The following is a 20,755-nucleotide window of genomic DNA, read 5'->3' as shown; positions in this document are numbered from 1 at the left end:
AGAGAAAGTGGCAGTGCGATGCTGTGTTTCGCTCTCACACTACACTTCATATGCCCAATTTCCTATCGAGGGTACTCCACAGGGCAGTGGGAGACCCGGGTTCGCCTCATCCTGTTCTCGGAATACTGCCTGTGTGATGGGGACAGCACTTTGTTCCATAATGCCAATCAGGGCTCCTCAGCACCAAAGCAAACTCGCTGGTCACGGCTCAAAGCAGTGACAAGGTCTGACGATGGGTGTATTCCTACTTTAGCCAAGGAGCAGTTACATTTTCTTTGACGAGAGTCTAGGCTGCGACACACTGTGTAGGACACCATCAGTGAAAGAGAAAAATCAGATTCAGATCTTCGAACAATGTCCCTAACGTTTCTCAGTAATTAACCAAATCCTGTATGTTTTGGAGAAATAACATTAAAAAAAAAATTTTGCAGGGGATTTCTTTGAATCTCAAAGAATGTTAGAGAACACACCTGCCCAGAAATAGCTGCTTTTATACTGTTCTTTAAAGAAAGATTGAACTTGCATCTATATATAGCACCTTTCCTGTCCTCGGGACATGCCAAAGTGCCTCACAGCTGATTAATTATTTTCGATGGGTAGTCACTGTTGTTCATTAGGCAAACTCGAGCTGATCTGCCCACAGCACGATCCCACAAATTGCAATTTGATTTTGGATCCCCAGTGTCTGCGGGGGCCTGGCTCCTGGAGTTCATGTTGTAATGTCCAGTTTACCATGCCTGGCAGATCAGTAAGCACCATTTTACCTCCATCAGCAAGTCTATTGCTGGGCTGTGGAAAACAGATTTAACAGCATAAACAACCAGGAGGTGGCTCACAGATACCAGGATCCAAATCAGATTGTACACTATGTGGCCACTCATAGGTGCTTGAATATTTCAAGACACTGATGATACGTACTCGCAGTGGAAGAGCTTAAGATGCAGTCCTGCCACATCCAGCTGTGAATACTGGTGGACAATGTCCTAAACTAACGGCAGGAGGAGGCTAAAAGAGCATCTCCATCCTCAACAGTGGCAGAATCCAGCACACAAGAGCAACAGATAAGGCTGAAGCTTTTGCAACCATCTTTATCCAGAAGTGTCAAGTGGCTGCTCCATCCCAGCTCGCTCCCACCATCACAGATGCCAGTCTTCAGCCAATTTTATCCACCCCATGTGACTACAGGAAACGGCTGAGCGCACTGGTTACACCAAAATGGGCTCGGACAACATCCCAGCCGCAGTGCTGAAGACCTGTGCACCAGAACTAGCTGCACCTCCAGCCAAGCTGTTCCAGTACAGCTACAACACTGGCATCCACCACCAGCGCACTGTGGCTGCAGTGTACTGTCTACAAGATGCATTGTAGCAACTCACCAAGGCTTCTTCAGCAGCACCTCCCAAGCCTGTGACCTCTACCACCTAAAAGTACATGGGTAGCAGGCACATGGGAACACCACCACCTCCAAATTTCCTCCAAGTCACACCCTATCATGACTTGGCCGTTCCTTCGTCACTGGGTCACAATCCTGGAACTCCCTACCGAACAGTCCTATGGGAATGCCTTCACCACACGGACTGCGATGGCTCAAGGAGTAGGCTCACCATCACCTACTCGACAGGAATTAGGGATGGACAATCAATGCAGCCTCCTCAATGATGTCCACATCCAGAGAATGTATTTTTTTTTAATATTGAGTAAGGCAGCACAGCTCTTTATCAAACACACCAACCAATGGAAGACCAGATGATGTTCAAACTCAAACCAAATTAAATGTGGTGTTCTGATGTTGGTTACAGTGTCCTTTCCTCTCGGGTACCTGGGCTTTTATGCACAGAGGAGATAAAAGCCTCCGCTCTCCGTCTCTACCAGATGGAAGGTTCCCTTCTGAAATGAGTTTGTGGCAGATTCAGTTTCCAATGAGGACAGCTCTACACCACAAAACTGCTGCTCTTATTCTGTCAGCATCAGAGGGCTGGTGTAGGAAATGGAAATGTTGCACTGGTGCAATAGGTGCTGTTCTTCTCAGACTGAGAGATCAGGCACATTGTTGGTGGCAGTGCGGAGGGAGCTGAATCCTGCATAGGATGTACACTGTACGTGGCACCAGTGAATATGTTCCACTCCTCAGCACGGACATCCCTCGCAGACAAACAAACAAGTACAGGAAACTTTGAGTTATCTGGAGGCGAACCGTCCGGCAAGCTGGAGCCACCGGCAAAAATCAGGAGCAGTTTTTTATTCTTTTCATTTCTTTTCTTTGCTTTTTTTGAACAGTCAAGCTGTGCAAGGTCTGTAGCTAAGCAACAGCTTCAGCTACAGAGACGCTTGCCAACTGTTTAGAGGCTGCGGGGTTTGTTGATTCATACAGAGATGAAAATCTCCGTATGTTTCAACATTAGCTCTGGAGTGTACGGCAGCAGCTCGGTCCCGTCGGTGCCGGATAGCACAAAGTTTCCTGTATTCTGTTCTATATTCCGTAGATTATATTCTGAACTAAAAGGGAAGGCAAACTGTCTTTTTAGTGTCAGATTGATTCAACGGTAACATTCTAGGAAGATCATGGGTTCAAGCCCCATTCCAAGTCTATAGCACATAACCTGGCGCTTGAGTGCAATACTGAGGGAGTGCTGCATTGTCAGAAGTACCATCAATTCAGTCAAGGCATTATATGGAGGTCCAATCCACCTGTTCAAGTGCAAATGAGCTATTCAAAAAGCAGGAAGGTTCCTCTGCTGTCCTCACCAAACATTTATTCCTCAATCAACACCAACACCAAAACAATTAATTGATCATTTAACTCATTTGCTGTTTGTGGGATCTTGCCATGTGCAAAATGGCTTATATAAAAATAGTAACTACACTTCAAAAGTAATTAATTGGCAACAAGACACTTTGGGATATCCTAAAGATATGCAAAGCATTATATAAATGCATGTTCTTTCTTTTCTTTTACTTAATTGAGTCAGACTGTGTGGGTTTAAGCCCCAATACATAACCTAGGCGAACACTTAACTGCAGAGCTGAGGAGGTGCTGCATTGTCCTGTTCAGGTGGCTGTAAAAGATCCCACAGGACTATTGGAAGGGCAGGCTGTTCTCCCGGTATCCTGGCCAACATTCCTCCAACACCATGATCAGTCAACAACCCCATTATCATTGTATCATGCGACTACCAGGATGTAAGAAGGTGAACTAGATGGATCTTGGTCTTTTTTCGTCTAGCAATTGCCATGTTGTATCATCAAAAACAGATTAACTGGTCATTTATTTCATTGCTATTTGGGACCTTGCTGTGTACAAATTGCTGGCTGTGTTTCCCTACACAACACAAGAGACGGCATTTCAAAAGTAATTAATTAGCTATGAAACACTTCTTTCACATCCCTGGCATGTCCTGAACGGACTTGCATTTATATAGCACCTTTCACCACCTCAGGACATTCCAAAGCACTTTGCAGCCAATGAAGTACTTTTGAAGTGTAGTCACGGCTGTAATGTAGGAAACACAGCAGCTAATTTGCACATAGCAAGATCCCACTAACAGCAATGTGACAATGACCAGATAGACTGTTTATTTAGTGATGGTGGTTGAAAAAAGACTTGCATTTATATAGCGCATTTCACCACCTCAGGACGTCCCAAAGCTTTACAGCCAATTAAGTACTTTTTGGAAGTGTAGTCAATGCTGTAATGTGGAAAATGCAGCAGTCAATTTACGCACAGCAAGCTCCTGCAAACAGCAATGTGATAATGACCAGATTATCTGTTTTTTGTGTGTGGGATAAATATTAGCCAGGCCATTGGTGGAGAAATCCCCCCCTCTTCTTCGAAATAGTGCCATGAGGTCTTTCACATCCACCCGAGAGCAGACAGGACCTCAGTTGAACGTCTCATCTGAAATAGCAACAAAAACCTCCAACAGTGCAGCACTCCCTCAGCACTGCACTGGAGAGTCAGCCCGGATTATGTAGTCTCTGGAGTTTCTTCTGACTCAGAGGACAGTGCTAGCCACAAAGCCACGGCCGGCACATATTGCATATAAAAGCAAGCTCGTTCCAACAATTCTAATTAAAAGGTGCACGGCTGAAATATCAAACGGCCCTGCTCTCTGCCGATGCTGCCTGGCCGGCTGACTGTTCCCAGCATGGTCTGGTTTGGAAATAACAACAGAAAATGCTGGAAATACTCAGCAGGCCAGGCAGCATCTGTGGAGAGAGAAACAGAGTTAACATTTCAGGTCTGGGACCCTTCATCAGAACTGGAAAAAGCTGGAGATGTAACAGGTATTAAGCAGGTGCAGAGACAGGGGGGGAGGAAGGAGTAGAAAGAACATCCTGTACTTTTGTAAGAGGCAGGAAAGATAAAATGTTGCAAATGGGAATGGCAAAAATCATACTGCATGCAAAATGGGGGCAGGGATAATTATCTGAAATTGTTGAACTCAATGTTGAGTCCGGCAGGCTGCAAAGTGCCCAATCGAAAGATGAGGTGCTGTTCCTCGAGCTTACGTTGAGCTTCATTGGAACAATGCAATAGCCCGAGGACAGAGAGATCAGAGTGGGAGTGAAGCGGTGAATTAAAGTGACAGGCGACCGGAAGCTCAGGGTCACCCTTACGGACTGAACGGAGGTGTTCCGCAAAGCGGTCGCCCAATCTGCGTTTGGTCTCCCCAATGTAGAGGAGACCGCATCGTGAGCAGCGAATACAGTATATTAAATTGCAAGAAGTACAAGTAAATCGCTGTTTCACCTGGAAGGGGTGTTTGGGGCCCTGGACAGTGGGAAGGGAGGAGGTAAAAGGGCATGTGTTGCATCTCCTGCGCTTGCACGGGAAGGTGCCAGGTGAAGGAGAAGGGCTGTTGGGGGTGCTTGAGGAGTGGACCAGGGTGTCGCGGAGGGAACGGTCCCTTCGGAATGCTGAAAGGGGAGGCGAGGGGAAGATGTGTTTGGTGGTGGGATCACGTTGGAGGTGGTAGAAATGGCGGAGGATGATCCGTTGAATGTGGAGGCTGGTGGGGTGAAAGGTGAGGACAAGGGGAACCCGATCATGGTTCTGGGAGGGAGGGGAAGGGGTGAGAGCAGAAGTGTGGGAGATAGAACAGACACGGTCAAGGGCCGTGTCAACCACAGTAGAGGGGAAACCTCGGTTGAGGAAAAAGGAAGACGTCGGAAGCACTGGTATGGAAGGTGGCATCGTCAGAACAGATGCGGCGGAGACGGAGAAACTGGGAGAATGGAATAGAATACTTACAGGAAGCGGGGTGGGAGGAAGTGTAGTCCAGGTAGCTGTGGGAGTCAGCGGGCTTGTAGTGGATGTTTGTCGAAAGCCGATCGCCAGAAATGGAGACGGGGAAGTCAAGGTAGGGAAGGGAAGAGTCGGAGATGGACCATGTGAAGGTGAGGGAAGGGTGGAAATTGGAAGTAAAGTGAATGAAATTGTCTAGTTCAGAGCGAGAGCAGGAAACGGCACTAATACAGTCATCGATGTACCGGAAAAAGAGGTGAGGGAGGGGACCTGGGTAGGACTGGAACAAAGAATGTTCTGCATATCCCAAGAACAGGCAGGCATAGCTAGGGCCCATGCAGGTTCCCATAGCAACACCTTTAATTTGGAGGAAGTGAGTGGAGTCAAAGGAGAAGTTGTTCAATGTGAGAACAAGTTCAGCCAGGCGGAGGAGGGTGGTGGTGAATGGGGACTGGTTGGGCCTCTGTTCAAAGAAGAAACGGAGCGCCCGAAGGCCGTCCTAGTGGGGGATGGAGGTGTAGAGGGATTGTACATCCATGGTGAAAAGGAGGCGGCTGGGGCCAGGAAACTGGAAACTGTTAAAGTGACGGAGGGCGTCGGAAGAGTCGCGGATGTAGGTGGGAAGAGACTGGACAAGGGGAGAAAAATAGTCGAGACAGGAAGCGATAAGTTCCGTGGGGCAAGAGGAGGCTGAAACGATGGGTCTACCAGGGCAGTCCTGTTTGTGGATCTTGGGAAGGAGGTAGAAGCGGGCTGTGCGGGACTATGAGGTTGGCAGCCATGGAGGGACGATCTCCAGAGGAGATGAGATCAGTGACAGTCTTGGAAACGGTGGCTTGATGTTTGCTAGTGGGGTCATGGTCCAGGCGGAGGTAGGAGGAGGCGTTGGAGAGTTGGCGTTCAGCTTCCGCAAGGTAGAGGTCGGTTCACCAAACAACAGCACCACCATTATCAGCAGGTTTAATGACAATGGAGCTCTTCCCTCCATGGCCGCTAACCTCATAGTTCCCCAACCCCGCACAGCCCGCTTCTACCTCCTTCCAGAGATCCACAAACAGGACTGCCCTGGTAGACCCATCGTTTCAGCCTGTTCTTGCCCCACGGAACTTATCGCTTCCTATCTCGACTCTATTTTTTCTCCACTTGTCCAGTCTCTTCCCACCTACATTCGCGACTCTTCCGACACCCTCCGTCACTTTAACAGTTTCCAGTTTCCTGGCCCCAACCGTCTCCTTTTCACTATGGATGTACAATCCCTCTACACCTCCATCCCCCACCAGGACGGCCTTCGGGCGCTCCCTTTCTTCCTTGAACAGAGGCCCAACCAGTCCCCATCCACCACCACCCTCCTCCGCCTGGCTGAACTTGTTCTCACATTAAACAACTTCTCCTTTGACTCCACTCACTTCCTCCAAATTAAAGGTGTTGCTATGGGAACCCGCATGGGCCCTAGCTATGCCTGCCTGTTCATGGGATATGTGGAACATTCTTTGTTCCAGTCCTACTCGGGTCCCCTCCCTCGCCTCTTTATCCGGTACATCGATGACTGTATTGGTGCCATTTCCTGCTCTTGCCCTGAACTAGATAAGTTTGTTCACTTTACTTCCAATTTCCACCCTTCCCTCACCTTCACATGGTCCATCTCCGACTCTTCCCTTTCCTTCCTTGACTTCCCCGTCTCCAGTTCTGGCGCTCGGCTTTCGACAAACATCCACTACAAGCCCACCGACTCCCACAGCTACCTGGACTACACTTCCTCCCACCCCGCTTCCTGTAAGGACTCTATTCCATCCTCCCAGTTTCACCGTCTCCGCCGTGTCTGTTCTGACAATGCCACCTTCCATACCAGTGCTTCCGACGTCTTCCTTTTTCCTTAACCGAGGGTTCCCCTCTACTGTGGTTGACACAGCCCTCGACCGTGTCCGTTCTATCTCCCACACTTCTGCTCTCACCCCTTCCCCTCCCTCCCAGGACCACGATAGGGTTCCCCTTGTCCTCACCTTTCACCCCACCAGCCTCCACATTCAACGGATCATCCTCCGCCATTTCTACCACCTCCAACGTGATCCCACCACCAAACACATCTTCCCCTCGCCTCCCCTTTCAGCATTCCGAAGGGACCGTTCCCTCTGCGACACCCTAGTCCACTCCTCAAGCACCCCCAACAGCCCTTCTCCTTCACCCGGCACCTTCCCGTGCAAGCGCAGGAGATGCAACACATGCCCTTTTACCTCCTCCCTTCTCACTGTCCAGGGCCCCAAACACCCCTTCCAGGTGAAACAGCGATTTACTTGTACTTCTTGCAATTTAAAATACTGTATTCGCTGCTCACGATGCGGTCTCCTCTACATTGGGGAGACCAAACGCAGATTGGGCGACCACTTTGCGGAACACCTCCGTTCAGTCCGTAAGGGTGACCCTGAGCTTCCGGTCGCCTGTCACTTTAATTCACCGCTTCACTCCCACTCTGATCTATCTGTCCTCGGGCTATTGCATTGTTCCAATGAAGCTCAACGTAAGCTCGAGGAACAGCAAATCTTTCGATTGGGCACTTTGCAGGCTGCCGGACTCAACATTGAGTTCAACAATTTCAAATAATAATCCCTGCCACCATTTTTCATGCAGTATGATTTTTCCATTCCCATTTGCAACATTTTATCTTTCCTGCCTCTTACAAAAGTACAGGGTGTTCTTTCAATTCCTTCCTCCCCCCGGTCTCTGCACCTGCTTAATACCTGTTACATCTCCAGCTTTTTCCAGTTCTGATGAAGGGTCCCAGACCTGAAACGTTAACTCTGTTTCTCTCTCCACAGATGTTGCCTGGCCTGCTGAGTATTTGCAGCATTTTCTGTTGTTATTTCAGATTTGCAGCATCCGCAGTGTTTTGCTATTATTGCTGTCTGGTCTGGTTGGGTTTCCAACACACTCCGGTCAGCACTAGGCTCAGAGCGGCGGCTTGCATTGTGCATGAGCCGGGACTCGGGCTGCCTTTTCCCGGGGAGGGGGAGGCAGGCCTGGGCTCTCTCTAGTCTCGCTCAATACCGGCTCCATTGCACCAGAGGTGCAGGCCCCATGGCCCGGGGACCCCCGTTAACCGCGCAGCCCGACGGCTCCCCACCAATTCGCATTACTGTCCCGGGCCGCGGCAGCCACTCACCTCGATCACCTCATTCACCGGCCCAGCCTCACTCACTCGCTCGCCCGCCAATCCCGCCTCCCTCAGCGACACCCGCCGACTCCCATTGGCGCTGCTCCTCTGATTGACGTCACATTCCCGGCCTGTGATTGGCTGCTTTCACTGTCGATCAGCGGATGCCCCGCCTCTCCGCTGACGGCTCACAGATCGCCGGTGGCCGTTTGCCCCCGTGACCTCACCGAAATACAATCCCGACAACTCTTCATTCCTTTTCTATTTTTTTTGGCCGCCTTGTGTTGACCCTGAATCTCCAGCGCTTATATTTTATGGAGGAACGGTAATTTGAAAAAAAAAGTGCCCGAGGCCATACTTGAACCTTAACCCTTGACCCATGACCCAGTGACGCCGAGCAGTTTAATGAAAACACCAAGTATCGTCGGAATGTTTTAATTTTAGAGCGCGGAGGTTGCAGATGTGCGGCGGGCAATTCCTGAGAGAACCGAGTGTAAAATCGGTGAAAAAATAACAAGAAAGTTTGCTGAAGGGGGCGCGGGGGGCGCAGTGCGCATGCGCAGTGCTGTGGCGGCAGGCGGGCGGACTCGGTGTTGGCGATTTTCATCCTCACCGGGGAGGCAGCGGCAGCGGCGGGCGGGGATCGGGGCCAACCAGCCCACACCAGCGGAGAGAGTGAGGCCAAGGGCGCCGGAAGGTGCGTAAGTCGCCGTGTGTTGAGCTGCCCCTCAGGCGGACAGGCTGTGACTAGGCCGCGCGGGCCTGCTCGGATCCACGCTCTTGCCCAGCCCCCCCGCTCCTCTTCACATCCCCAGCGGCGTCTGGTCCAAAACTTAGGACAGAGATGAGGAGGAATTTCTTCACCCAGAGAGTGGTGAACCTGTGGAATTCTCTGCCACAGAAGGCAGTTGAGGCCAATTCATTAAATATATTCAAGAAGGAGTTGGATATATTTCTTAAGGCTAAAGTGATCAAGGGATATGGGGAGAAGGCAGGGACCGGGTACTGAATTTGGATTATCAGCCATAATCTCATTGAATGGCGGAGCAGGCTGGAGGGGCCGAATGGCCGACTCCTGCTCCTATCTTCTATGTTTCTATGTTGTTGCCCTGAATGCTGAAGGCCGGGGTGTTGGCTGCCGGAGGTGAGCGGTCAGTGGGTGGATGGATGTGTGCCAGCAGCTCACCCCCAGCCTTGGCCCACCATAGCCGGCCTGCACATTCTGGGGACACCGCTCCTGCTGCAACAACGGCTGCAGCTCGTCCACCTGGAGCTGCTCAATGGAACTCGTGTTGGAATTTTGTTTCCATCACACACAAGGAAACTGGGCCATCAGCATCTGCAAAGGAAGACGTGTTCATATTTTGGATTGGAGACCTTTGATTGGAATGTAGATCTCTGATGGAAAGCCTTGAGCTGAAGTGTTAACCGCTCTTTCTCACATGCTGTCTGCTGTGTATTTTTACCTGTTTATTTATTGGGTATCTTGTTAACCGAGCTCCAGGGATGTCATTTTGTGTGGGTCCTGGTATTTTTCTAACCATCTTAAAAGGATCAGCATCTCTTCTGCTGTGTTTGTGAGTGATCATCTAGGATAATGTGATTGATGCAGGTGTGTGATGTATGTCCCTGTCGGAGCCAACAGCCCACATAAGGTACGATAGCAAAATACTGCGGATGCTGGCAATCCGAAATAACAACAGAAAATGCTGGAAAAACTCAGCAGGCCAGGCAACATCCGTGGAGCGAGAAACAGCATCAACTTTTCACATTGAAACCCTGACGAAGGGTTTGACCCGAAACGTTGACTGTTTCTCTCTCCACGGATGTTGCCTGGCCTGCTGAGTTTTTCCAGCATTTTCTGTTGTTAGCCCACATAAGGTACCTTGTTGGATTTGCAGGAATATAATATTAGTTATAGTGACCTCAAGTTGATAAATTGATGGCATCGCATTGTCTAGTGTGCCCTGTAAAAAGTGCTGCAAATCCTCTTAATAAAAAAAAACTTGCTGGGGATGTGCAATATTCATGGAAATTACAGTACAGAGGAGACCATTTTACCCATTGCTTCTGTGTAGGTGCTAGCTCTTCATCCCATATCCGTCTGCACTATATTCTTTTATAGTTTTTCTCACTTATTTAATTTCCTTTTAACTGATATAGTGAGCATCTATCAAAACTGTTTCTAGACATTACTTCATTGGCTGCATGTGCTTTGGGATGCTGTGAGAGAATTCTTAATGTGTTACTGGAAGTACCAGGGTCCATAAAGCATCTGACAAATCATTAACATATCTTTTCAGAACACAGGGTTTTCTGTTTGTAATTTGGATTTGCAGTTTAAAAAACATTGATTCCATTCAGTTGGCTGTGAAAATTCATAGGGGCCTATTATTTTTGCAAATTGTTCCAAAGAACGTTTTATTTTGGTGGCAGTTTGTAAAATTCTTGTCCTCTCCAGTGTCTTCTAAAGTCTGCTCTGACCTGGGATTCTGACCAGTTGGAAGTTTCCCAGAAGAGGTCTTGATTGTGCAGAGTGAGTATATCCCGTGATGTTGTAGGCAAGAAGGGATTGGAACTGATCAGAAAAGAAGGGCAGAGTACGTACAGGAGGATGCCCTAGTAACAACGCTCCAGCAATGATCTAGTATGGACAGGAGAAACTTGTTGAGCTTGTGCAGGGTGCTGTGTTTATAAACAGTGATCTTGAGGACTTGCACATACTGCTCCTGTCAGGAAGAGAAGAAAGGGGTCTTGGGGTCTTGGCTTGCACTTGATGCTACATAATAGTTCTGGCATAGAAGACATAGGAACAGGAGGAGGCCATTTAACACCTTGAGCTTGTTCCGCCATTCAATGAGGTCCTGGCTGAACTGACCTAACTCCATATACTTGCCTTTGCCTACTATTCCTTAATACCTTTGGTTAACAAAAATCTATCAATCTCTGATTTAAAATTAATAATTGACCTAGCATCAACTACCGTTTGCGGAAGAGAGTTCCAAACTCCACCCTTTGCGTGTAGAAGTGTCTCCTAACTTCATTTCTGAAAGGCCTGACTCTAACCTTTAGGCTGCGTCCCCCTAGACTCCCCAACCAGCAGAAATAGTTTCTCTCTACCCTATCATTTCCCGTTAATATCTTGAAAACTTTGATCAAATTACCCTTTAACCTTCTAAATTCCAGGGAATACAACTTCTAGTTTGTGTAACCTCTTCTTGTAATTTAACCCTTGGAATCCAGGTATCATTCTGGTAAATCCACGCTGTACTCACTCCAAGGCCAATATATCCTTGGTGTGGTGCCCAGAACTGCTCCCAGTGCTCCAGGTGTGGTCTAACCAGGGTTTTGTACAGCTGCAGCATAACTTCTACCCCCTTGTATTCTAGTCCTCCAGATATAAAGGCCAGCATTCCATCAGCCTTTTGGATTATTTTCTGTACCTGCCCATGATATTTTAGCGATCTATGTACATGAACCCCTATTTCTGCTGGTTGGGGAGTTTCAGACTAGGGAACATAGCCTAAAAATTAGAGTCAGGAATTTCAGGAGTGAAGTTGGGAAACAGTTCTACATGCAAAGGGTGGTAGAAGTTTGGAACTCTCTCCGCAAGTCTCTTTGGACCTCCACCTTTTCTAGCTTTTCACCATTTAGAAAGTACTTTGATCTATCCTGGATGACTTCCCATTGTGCCAACATTGAAATCCATTTGCTACAGTTTTTCCCATTCACTTAGCCTATTAATATCTCTTTGTAATTTTATGCTTCCACCTATACTGCATATAATGCCACCTATCTTTGTGTCTTTGGCAAACTTGGATATATGGCTCTCTATCCCATCATCTAAGTCATTAATAAATAGTGAATAATTGAGGCCCCAACACAGATCCCTGTGGGACACCACTAGTCACATCCTGCCAATGTGAGTACCGGCCCATTATCCCTACACTGTCACCTGCCGCTCAGCCAATTTCCTAACCAGGTCAATAATTTGCCTCCCATTCCATGAGTTTCAACTTTAGCTAACGGTCTCTTATGAAGGACTTTATCGAATGCCTCCTGGAAGTCCATATAAATAACATCCATAGACATTCCCCTGTCCACTACTTTAGTCACTTCTTCAAAAAAGTTCAATCAGGTTTGTTCAGCATGACCTGCCCTTTACAAATCCATGCTGGCTCTCTCTGATCAGCTGAAAATGTTCAAGGTGTTCAGTTACTCTATCCTTTAATTATAGACTTGAGTAATATCCCAACAATAGATGTTAGGCTAACTGGTCTATAGTTCCCTGGTTTCCCTCTCTCACCTCCTTTCTTAAATAGCGGTGTGACGTGCAATTTTCCATTCTAAAGGAATGGTTCCTGAATCGAGAGAACTTTGGAAAATTATAATTAGGGCATCTGCAATGTTCTCACCTAATTCCTTTAATCATAGAATGGTTACACCACAGAAGGAGGTCATTCGGCCCGTCGAGCCGGCTCTCTGCACTTCAGCTCGTCCGACTCCCCTGGGATGGAATCCATCTGGTCCTGGGGATTTGTCACTCTTTAGGACCATTATTTTCTTCATTACTGTTACTTTGCTTACATTAATGTTAGTGAGTCCCCTTCCCTGCTTCAATATTAGCTTCCTTGGGGTGTCCAGCATGCTATCGTCTTGCTCTACTGTAAATATGGATGCAAAATCATTATTTAACATGTCTGCCATTTCTTATTTTCACTTATAATATCAACAACAACAACTTGTATTTATATAATGCCTTTAACATAGTAAAACGTCCCAAGGCGCTGTACAGGAGTATTGTAAGACAAAACAATTGACACAGAGCAACATAAGGATAAATTAGGGCAGGTGACCAAAAGCTTGGTCAAAGAGGTCGGTTTTAAGGAGCATCTTAAAGGAGGAAAGAGAGGTAGCGAGGCGGAGAGGTTTAGGCAGGGAATTCCAGAGCTTAGGGCCTCGGCAACAGAAGGCATGGCCACCAAAGGTTGAGCGATTATAATCAGGGATGCTCAAGAGGGCAGAATTAGAGGAGTGCAGATATCTCGGGGGCAGGGGGGGGGGGCTGAAGGAGATTACAGAGATAGGAAGGGGTGAGGCCATGGAGGGATTTGAAAACAAGGATGAGAATTTTGAAATCGAGGCACTGCTTAACCGGGACTCCGGGAGCCAATGTAGGTCAGCGAGCACAGGGGGGATGGGTGAATGGGACTTGGTGCGGGTTAGGACACGGGCAGCCGAGTTTTGGATGACCTTAAGTTTACGTAGGGTGGAATGTGGGAGGCCAGCCAGGAGTGCGTTGGAATAGTCGAGTCTAGAGGTAACAAAGGCATGGATGAAGGTTTCAGCAGCGGATGAGCTGAGGCAAGGGCGGAGACGGCCGATGTTACGGAGGTGGAAGTAGGCGATCTTAGTTATGCTTTGTTATGTGGTCGGAAGCTCATTTCAGGGTCAAATATGACACCAAGGTTGCGAACAGTGTGGTTCAGCCTCAGACAGATGTTAGGGAGAGGGATGGAGTCAGTGGCTCGGGAACGGAGTTTGTGGCAGGGACCGAAAAAAATGGCTTCGGTCTTCCCAATATTTAATTGTGGAAAATTTTTGCTCATCCAGAACTGGATGTCGGACAAGCAGTCTGACAATTTAGATACCGTGGAGGGGTCGAGAGAAGAGGTAGTGAGGTAGAGCTGGGTGTCGTCAGCGTACATGTGGAAACTGAGGCTGTGTTTTCGGATGATGTCGCCAAGGGGCAACATGTAGATGAGCAATAGGAGGGGGCCAAGGATAGATCCTTGGGGGACACCAGAGGTAACGATGCAGGAGCGGGAAGAGAAGCCATTGCAGGTGATTCTCTGGCTCCAATTAGATAAATAAGAATGGAACCAGGCGAGTGCAGTCCCACCCAGCTGGACGACGGTGGAGAGGCGTTGGAGGAGGATGGAGGGGTCAACCGTGTCAAAGGCTGTAGACAAGTCAAGAAGGACAAGGAGGGATAGTTTACCTTTGTCACAGTCACAAAGGATGTCATTTGTGACTTTGATGAGAGCCGTTTCGGTATTGTGGCAAGGGCGGAAACCTGATTGGAGGGATTCAAACATGGAATTGCAGGAAAGATTTGGGAGGCAACATCAGGCTCAAGGACTTTGGAGAAGAAAGGGAGGTTGGAGATGAGGCAGTAGTTTGCAAGGACGGAGGGATCGAGGGTTGGTTTTTTGAGGAGAGGGGTGATGACGGCAGATTTGAGGGAGGGGGGACAGTACCTGATGAGAGAGAACTGTTAACAATGTCAGCTAACATGGGAGCCAGAAAAGGAAGTTGGGTGGTCAGCAGTTTGGTGGGAATAGGGTCGAGGGAGCAGGAAGTGGGTCTCATGGACAAGATGAATGCAGAGAGGTCATGAGGGGAGATAGGAGAGAAACTGGAGAAAGATGTGAGTTCAGGGCTAGGGCAGGGGTGAAACTTAGAGGAAGTTTGGCCCAGTGGGCTCGGGGAAGTTTGGCTCGGGGAAGTTTGGCCCAGTGGGCCCAGTGGGCTCGGGGAAGTTTGGCCCAGTGGGCTCGGGGAAGTTTGGCCCAGTGGGCTCGGGGAAGTTTGGCTCGGGGAAGTTTGGCCCAGTGGGCTCGGGGAAGTTTGGCCCAGTGGGCTCGGGGAAGTTTGGCTCGGGGAAGTTTGGCCCAGTGGGCTCGGGGAAGTTTGGCCCAGTGGGCTCGGGGAAGTTTGGCCCAGTGGGCTCGGGGAAGTTTGGCCCAGTGGGCTCGGGGAAGTTTGGCTCGGGGAAGTTTGGCCCAGTGGGCTCGGGGAAGTTTGGCCCAGTGGGCTCGGGGAAGTTTGGCCCAGTGGGCTCGGGGAAGGAAGGGAAGTGGCAGATGGTCTCAATCTTGGAGACAAAGAAGTCCATGAGCTCCTCACACCTGTTATCGGAGGTGAGGGTGGAGGAGACGGGTTTAAGAAGACGGTCACAGTTATCAGTTTTCCAGGGGCCTATATTGCTCCTGACCACCCTCTTTCCTAATATAATTGGGGGGGGGGGGGGGCATATTTGTCTCCCTGCCGGCAGTCTTCCTTCAGAACTGTGCACCCAATTGATGGCTGTCAGATATCCGGCTGACTGTTAATAAGACAGCATTGAATAATTTTGCTCTTCATAGATTTGCATTCTGCTGGGCAGCCCTTGTATAATCTCTGATCTTTGGGGTGGCATTTTCTTTTCGATTTCCCTTTTTAATCCAGAAGGTTTCGCAATGTTGTGGGACAGGCTGGATGGACTCGAGGGTCTTTCCCTGTCCGTCATTGTTCATATGTTCGTAAGATGAAGCCTCGGGTTGAAGGTGTTTGAGAGCTCCAGTAACACTTGTTTTATGTTTACACAGCTAAACAATGAATTGGAATAAAGGAGGCAGCGGAGGAAAGAGGGGATTTGGTTTTGGTGGCTTTGCCATTGCACCTGGGAAGAAGGAAGAACCAAAGCTGCCGAAGGTGTCTCACTCTGTATTCGGTCCGCTGGGTCCGCCGGGAGGCTACGGGAAAACACAGGCTGCTCAGACACCCTGCTTCTATAAAGTGGGATCTAAGCGGCCAAACTTCGATGAAGAAAATGCGTGAGTATTGTATAATGAGCTACTTGCAGATTGTGATCACTAATCAGAGGGGAAAATATAAAGAAAATAACCTCACCACTTAAAGGAACAGGAGGAGGCCATGTCCCTCGAACCTGTTCCATTCGATTAGATCACAGCTGATCTGTACCTTAACTCTGTCTACCTGCCTTGATTCCATAACCCTTAATACCCTTGCCGAACAAAAATCTTATCAATCTTCGGGGGAAAAATTGAGTCGCGCCCCCTTTGGGGCGCTAACTTCGCAGTGCCCTGAAGAAATTAGCACCCCCGTGGCCGAAATTCATTGGTAGCGCCCCAAGATGGAAGTGGGGTGCTACTGAATGTATAAATGTAGAAATTAGACAATAATTGGGAATTATTTCAAATTACTAACTTAAATTTTCAGTTTTTATATTGTCTGTCGTGTGGAATGTGATTCTCTGATTTCATTGATCACTGCAAGCCTTATGATTGACAATACCTGTAATCGAGGACTAATCGAAAAGCATTCATATATTCAAACATTTGTGCAAACTAAAATATTTTAAATATATAAATATTTATTTATATGTTGTTGGAAGAGAGAGAGAGAGCGACTGGGGGGAAGAGAGAGCGAGCGACTGGGGGGGAAGAGAGCGAGCGAGCGACGGGGGGAAGAGAGCGAGCGACGGGGGGAAGAGAGAGAGCGACTGGGGGGAAGAGAGAGCGAGCGACTGGGGGGAAGAGAGCGAGCGAGCGACTGGGGGGGAAGAGAGCGAGCGACTGGGGGGAAGAGAGAGAGCAACTGGGGGGAAGAGAGAACGACTGGGGGGAAGAGAGAGCGACTGGGGGGAAGAGAGAGAGCGAGAGACTGGGGGGGAAGAGAGAGCGAGAGACTGGGGGGGAAGAGAGAGAGCGAGAGACTGGGGGGGAAGAGAGAGAGCGAGAGACTGGGGGGGAAGAGAGCGAGCGAGAGACTGGGGGAAGAGAGAGAGCGAGAGACTGGGGGAAGAGAGAGAGCGAGAGACTGGGGAAGAGAGAGCGAGAGACTGGGGGGAGGAGAGAGAGCGAGAGACTGGGGGGAAGAGAGAGAGCGAGAGACTGGGGGGAAGAGAGAGAGCGAGAGACTGGGGGGAAGAGAGAGCGAGAGACTGGGGGGAAGAGAGAGCGAGAGACTGGGGGGAAGAGAGAGCGAGAGACTGGGGGGAAGAGAGAGAGCGAGAGACTGGGGGGAAGAGAGAGAGCGAGAGACTGGGGGGAAGAGAGAGCGAGAGACTGGGGGGAAGAGAGAGAGCGAGAGACTGGGGGGAAGAGAGAGCGAGAGACGGGGAAGAGAGAGAGCGAGAGACGGGGGAAGAGAGAGAGCGAGAGACTGGGGGGAAGAGAGAGAGCGAGAGACTGGGGGGAAGAGAGAGCGAGAGACTGGGGGGAAGAGAGACTGGGGGGAAGAGAGAGCGAGAGACTGGGGGGAAGAGAGAGAGCGAGAGACTGGGGGGAAGAGAGAGAGCGAGAGACTGGGGGGAAGAGAGAGAGAGCGAGAGACTGGGGGGAAGAGAGAGAGCGAGAGACTGGGGGGAAGAGAGAGAGAGCGAGAGACTGGGGGGAAGAGAGAGAGAGCGAGAGACTGGGGGGAAGAGAGAGAGAGCGAGAGACTGGGGGGAAGAGAGAGAGCGAGAGACTGGGGGAAGAGAGAGAGCGAGAGACTGGGGGGAAGAGAGAGAGAGCGAGAGACTGGGGGGAAGAGAGAGAGAGCGAGAGACTGGGGGGAAGAGAGAGCGAGAGACTGGGGGGGAAGAGAGAGAGAGCGAGAGACTGGGGGGAAGAGAGAGAGCGAGAGACTGGGGGGAAGAGAGAGAGCGAGAGACTGGGGGGAAGAGAGAGAGCGAGAGACTGGGGGGAAGAGAGAGCGAGAGACGGGGAAGAGAGAGAGCGAGAGACGGGGGAAGAGAGAGAGCGAGAGACTGGGGGGAAGAGAGAGAGCGAGAGACTGGGGGGAAGAGAGAGCGAGAGACTGGGGGGAAGAGAGACTGGGGGGAAGAGAGAGCGAGAGACTGGGGGGAAGAGAGAGAGCGAGAGACTGGGGGGAAGAGAGAGAGCGAGAGACTGGGGGGAAGAGAGAGAGAGCGAGAGACTGGGGGGAAGAGAGAGAGCGAGAGACTGGGGGGAAGAGAGAGAGAGCGAGAGACTGGGGGGAAGAGAGAGAGAGCGAGAGACTGGGGGGAAGAGAGAGAGAGCGAGAGACTGGGGGGAAGAGAGAGAGCGAGAGACTGGGGGAAGAGAGAGAGCGAGAGACTGGGGGGAAGAGAGAGAGAGCGAGAGACTGGGGGGAAGAGAGAGAGAGAGCGAGAGACTGGGGGGAAGAGAGAGCGAGAGACTGGGGGGGAAGAGAGAGAGAGCGAGAGACTGGGGGGAAGAGAGAGAGCGAGAGACTGGGGGGAAGAGAGAGAGCGAGAGACTGGGGGAAGAGAGAGAGAGAGAGACTGGGGGGAAGAGAGAGAGCGAGAGACTGGGGGGAAGAGAGAGCGAGAGACGGGGAAGAGAGAGAGCGAGAGACGGGGGAAGAGAGAGAGCGAGAGACTGGGGGGAAGAGAGAGAGCGAGAGACTGGGGGGAAGAGAGAGCGAGAGACTGGGGGGAAGAGAGACTGGGGGGAAGAGAGAGAGCGAGAGACTGGGGGGAAGAGAGAGAGCGAGAGACTGGGGGGAAGAGAGAGAGCGAGAGACTGGGGGGAAGAGAGAGAGAGCGAGAGACTGGGGAAGAGAGAGAGCGAGAGACTGGGGGGAAGAGAGAGAGAGCGAGAGACTGGGGGGAAGAGAGAGAGAGCGAGAGACTGGGGGGAAGAGAGAGAGAGCGAGAGACTGGGGGGAAGAGAGAGAGCGAGAGACTGGGGGAAGAGAGAGAGCGAGAGACTGGGGGGAAGAGAGAGAGAGCGAGAGACTGGGGGGAAGAGAGAGAGAGCGAGAGACTGGGGGAAGAGAGAGCGAGAGACTGGGGGGGAAGAGAGAGAGAGCGAGAGACTGGGGGGAAGAGAGAGAGCGAGAGACTGGGGGGAAGAGAGAGAGCGAGAGACTGGGGGGAAGAGAGAGAGCGAGAGACTGGGGGGAAGAGAGAGAGCGAGAGACGGGGGAAGAGAGAGAGCGAGAGACTGGGGGGAAGAGAGAGAGAGCGAGAGACTGGGGGGAAGAGAGAGCGAGAGACTGGGGGAAGAGAGACTGGGGGGAAGAGAGAGCGAGAGACTGGGGGGAAGAGAGAGAGCGAGAGACTGGGGGGAAGAGAGAGAGCGAGAGACTGGGGGGAAGAGAGAGAGAGCGAGAGACTGGGGGAAGAGAGAGAGCGAGAGACTGGGGGGAAGAGAGAGAGAGCGAGAGACTGGGGGGAAGAGAGAGAGAGCGAGAGACTGGGGGGAAGAGAGAGAGAGCGAGAGACTGGGGGGAAGAGAGAGAGCGAGAGACTGGGGGAAGAGAGAGAGCGAGAGACTGGGGGGAAGAGAGAGAGAGCGAGAGACTGGGGGGAAGAGAGAGAGAGCGAGAGACTGGGGGGAAGAGAGAGAGCGAGAGACTGGGGGGGAAGAGAGAGAGAGAGCGAGAGACTGGGGGGAAGAGAGAGAGCGAGAGACTGGGGGGAAGAGAGAGAGCGAGAGACTGGGGAGAGAAGAGAGACTGAGAGAGCGAGAGACTGGGGAAGAGAGAGAGCGAGCTGGGGGGAAGAGAGAGAGAGCGAGTTGGGGGGAAGAGAGAGAGAGCGAGAGACTGGGGGGAAGAGAGAGAGAGCGAGAGACTGGGGGGAAGAGAGAGCGAGAGACTGGGAGGAAGAGAGAGCGAGAGACTGGGGGAGGAAGAGAGAGCGAGAGACTGGGGGAGGAAGAGAGAGCGAGAGACTGGGGGGAAGAGAGAGAGAGCGAGAGACTGGGGGGAAGAGAGAGAGCGAGAGACTGGGGGAAGAGAGAGAGCGAGAGACTGGGGGGAAGAGAGAGAGAGCGAGAGACTGGGGGGAAGAGAGAGAGCGAGAGACTGGGGGGAAGAGAGAGAGAGCGAGAGACTGGGGGGAAGAGAGAGAGCGAGAGACTGGGGGGGAAGAGAGAGCGAGAGACTGGGAGAAGAGAGAGCGAGAGACTGGGGGGAGGAGAGAGAGCGAGAGACTGGGGGAGAAGAGAGAGCGAGAGACTGGGGGGAAGAGAGAGAGAGCGAGAGACTGGGGGGAGAGAGAGGGAGCGAGAGACTGGGGAAGAGAGAGAGCGAGACTGGGGGGAAGAGAGAGAGCGAGTGGGGGGAAGAGAGAGAGAGCGAGAGACTGGGGGGAAGAGAGAGAGCGAGAGACTGGGGGGAAGAGAGAGAGCGAGAGACTGGGGGGAAGAGAGAGAGCGAGAGACTGGGGGAAGAGAGAGAGCGAGAGACTGCGAGGAAGAGAGCGAGAGACTGCGAGGAAGGAGAGCGAGAGACTGGGGGGAAGAGAGAGAGAGCGAGAGACTGGGGGGGAAGAGAGAGAGAGCGAGAGACTGGGGGGAAGAGAGAGAGAGCGAGAGACTGGGGGGGAAGAGAGAGAGAGCGAGAGACTGGGGGGAGAGAGAGAGAGCGAGAGACTGGGGGGAAGAGAGAGAGAGCGAGAGACTGGGGGGAAGAGAGAGCGACTGGAAGGAAGGTGGAGGAAGGGGAAGGGGGAGAGGGGGAAGGGGGGAGGGAGGGAAGGGGGGAAGAGGGGAGGGGGAGGTAGGGAAGGGAAGGGGGGGTAGGGAAGGGAGGGGGGGGAGAAGGTGGGGGAGGGGAAGGGGGGGCCTGCTGTGTTTTTT

The 20,755-nt window shown here is 51.1% G+C and overlaps 2 protein-coding genes across 8 annotated transcripts in view; one reads left to right on the top strand and one right to left on the bottom strand.

Annotated features, from left to right (window-relative positions):
- strada (STE20 related adaptor alpha) overlaps nucleotides 1-8,496 on the bottom strand; it is a 72,284-nt gene extending 63,788 nt beyond the window's left edge. For 3 of the 7 annotated variants that reach the window (XM_085966661.1, XM_085966667.1, XM_085966669.1), the window contains exon 1: nucleotides 8,403-8,496. Coding sequence is in view for 1 of the 7 variants with exons in the window: in XM_085966664.1 (XP_085822790.1) it covers nucleotides 8,412-8,416 (5 nt within the window). In the remaining 6 variants the exon portion in view is untranslated. The remainder of the gene's footprint in view (nucleotides 1-8,402) is intronic. The other 4 variants (XM_085966665.1, XM_085966664.1, XM_085966662.1 and 1 more) reach the window with 4 other exon arrangements.
- Nucleotides 8,497-8,946: 450 nt separating this feature from the next.
- ddx42 (DEAD (Asp-Glu-Ala-Asp) box helicase 42) overlaps nucleotides 8,947-20,755 on the top strand; it is an 83,363-nt gene continuing 71,554 nt past the window's right edge. Inside the window, exons 1-2 of the mRNA XM_085966660.1 lie at nucleotides 8,947-9,090; nucleotides 15,764-15,991. Coding sequence (XP_085822786.1) covers nucleotides 15,771-15,991 — 221 coding nt within the window. The 5' untranslated portion in view covers nucleotides 8,947-9,090; nucleotides 15,764-15,770. The remainder of the gene's footprint in view (nucleotides 9,091-15,763; nucleotides 15,992-20,755) is intronic.

The sequence above is a fragment of the Somniosus microcephalus genome, chromosome 24 (assembly GCF_052327205.1).
Source record: "Somniosus microcephalus isolate GS21.2 chromosome 24, FLI_Smic_1.0, whole genome shotgun sequence".
NCBI lineage: Eukaryota > Metazoa > Chordata > Chondrichthyes > Squaliformes > Somniosidae > Somniosus > Somniosus microcephalus.
Note: the sequence above shows the minus strand (reverse complement) of the source record. Positions and strands in the feature narration are given on the sequence as shown.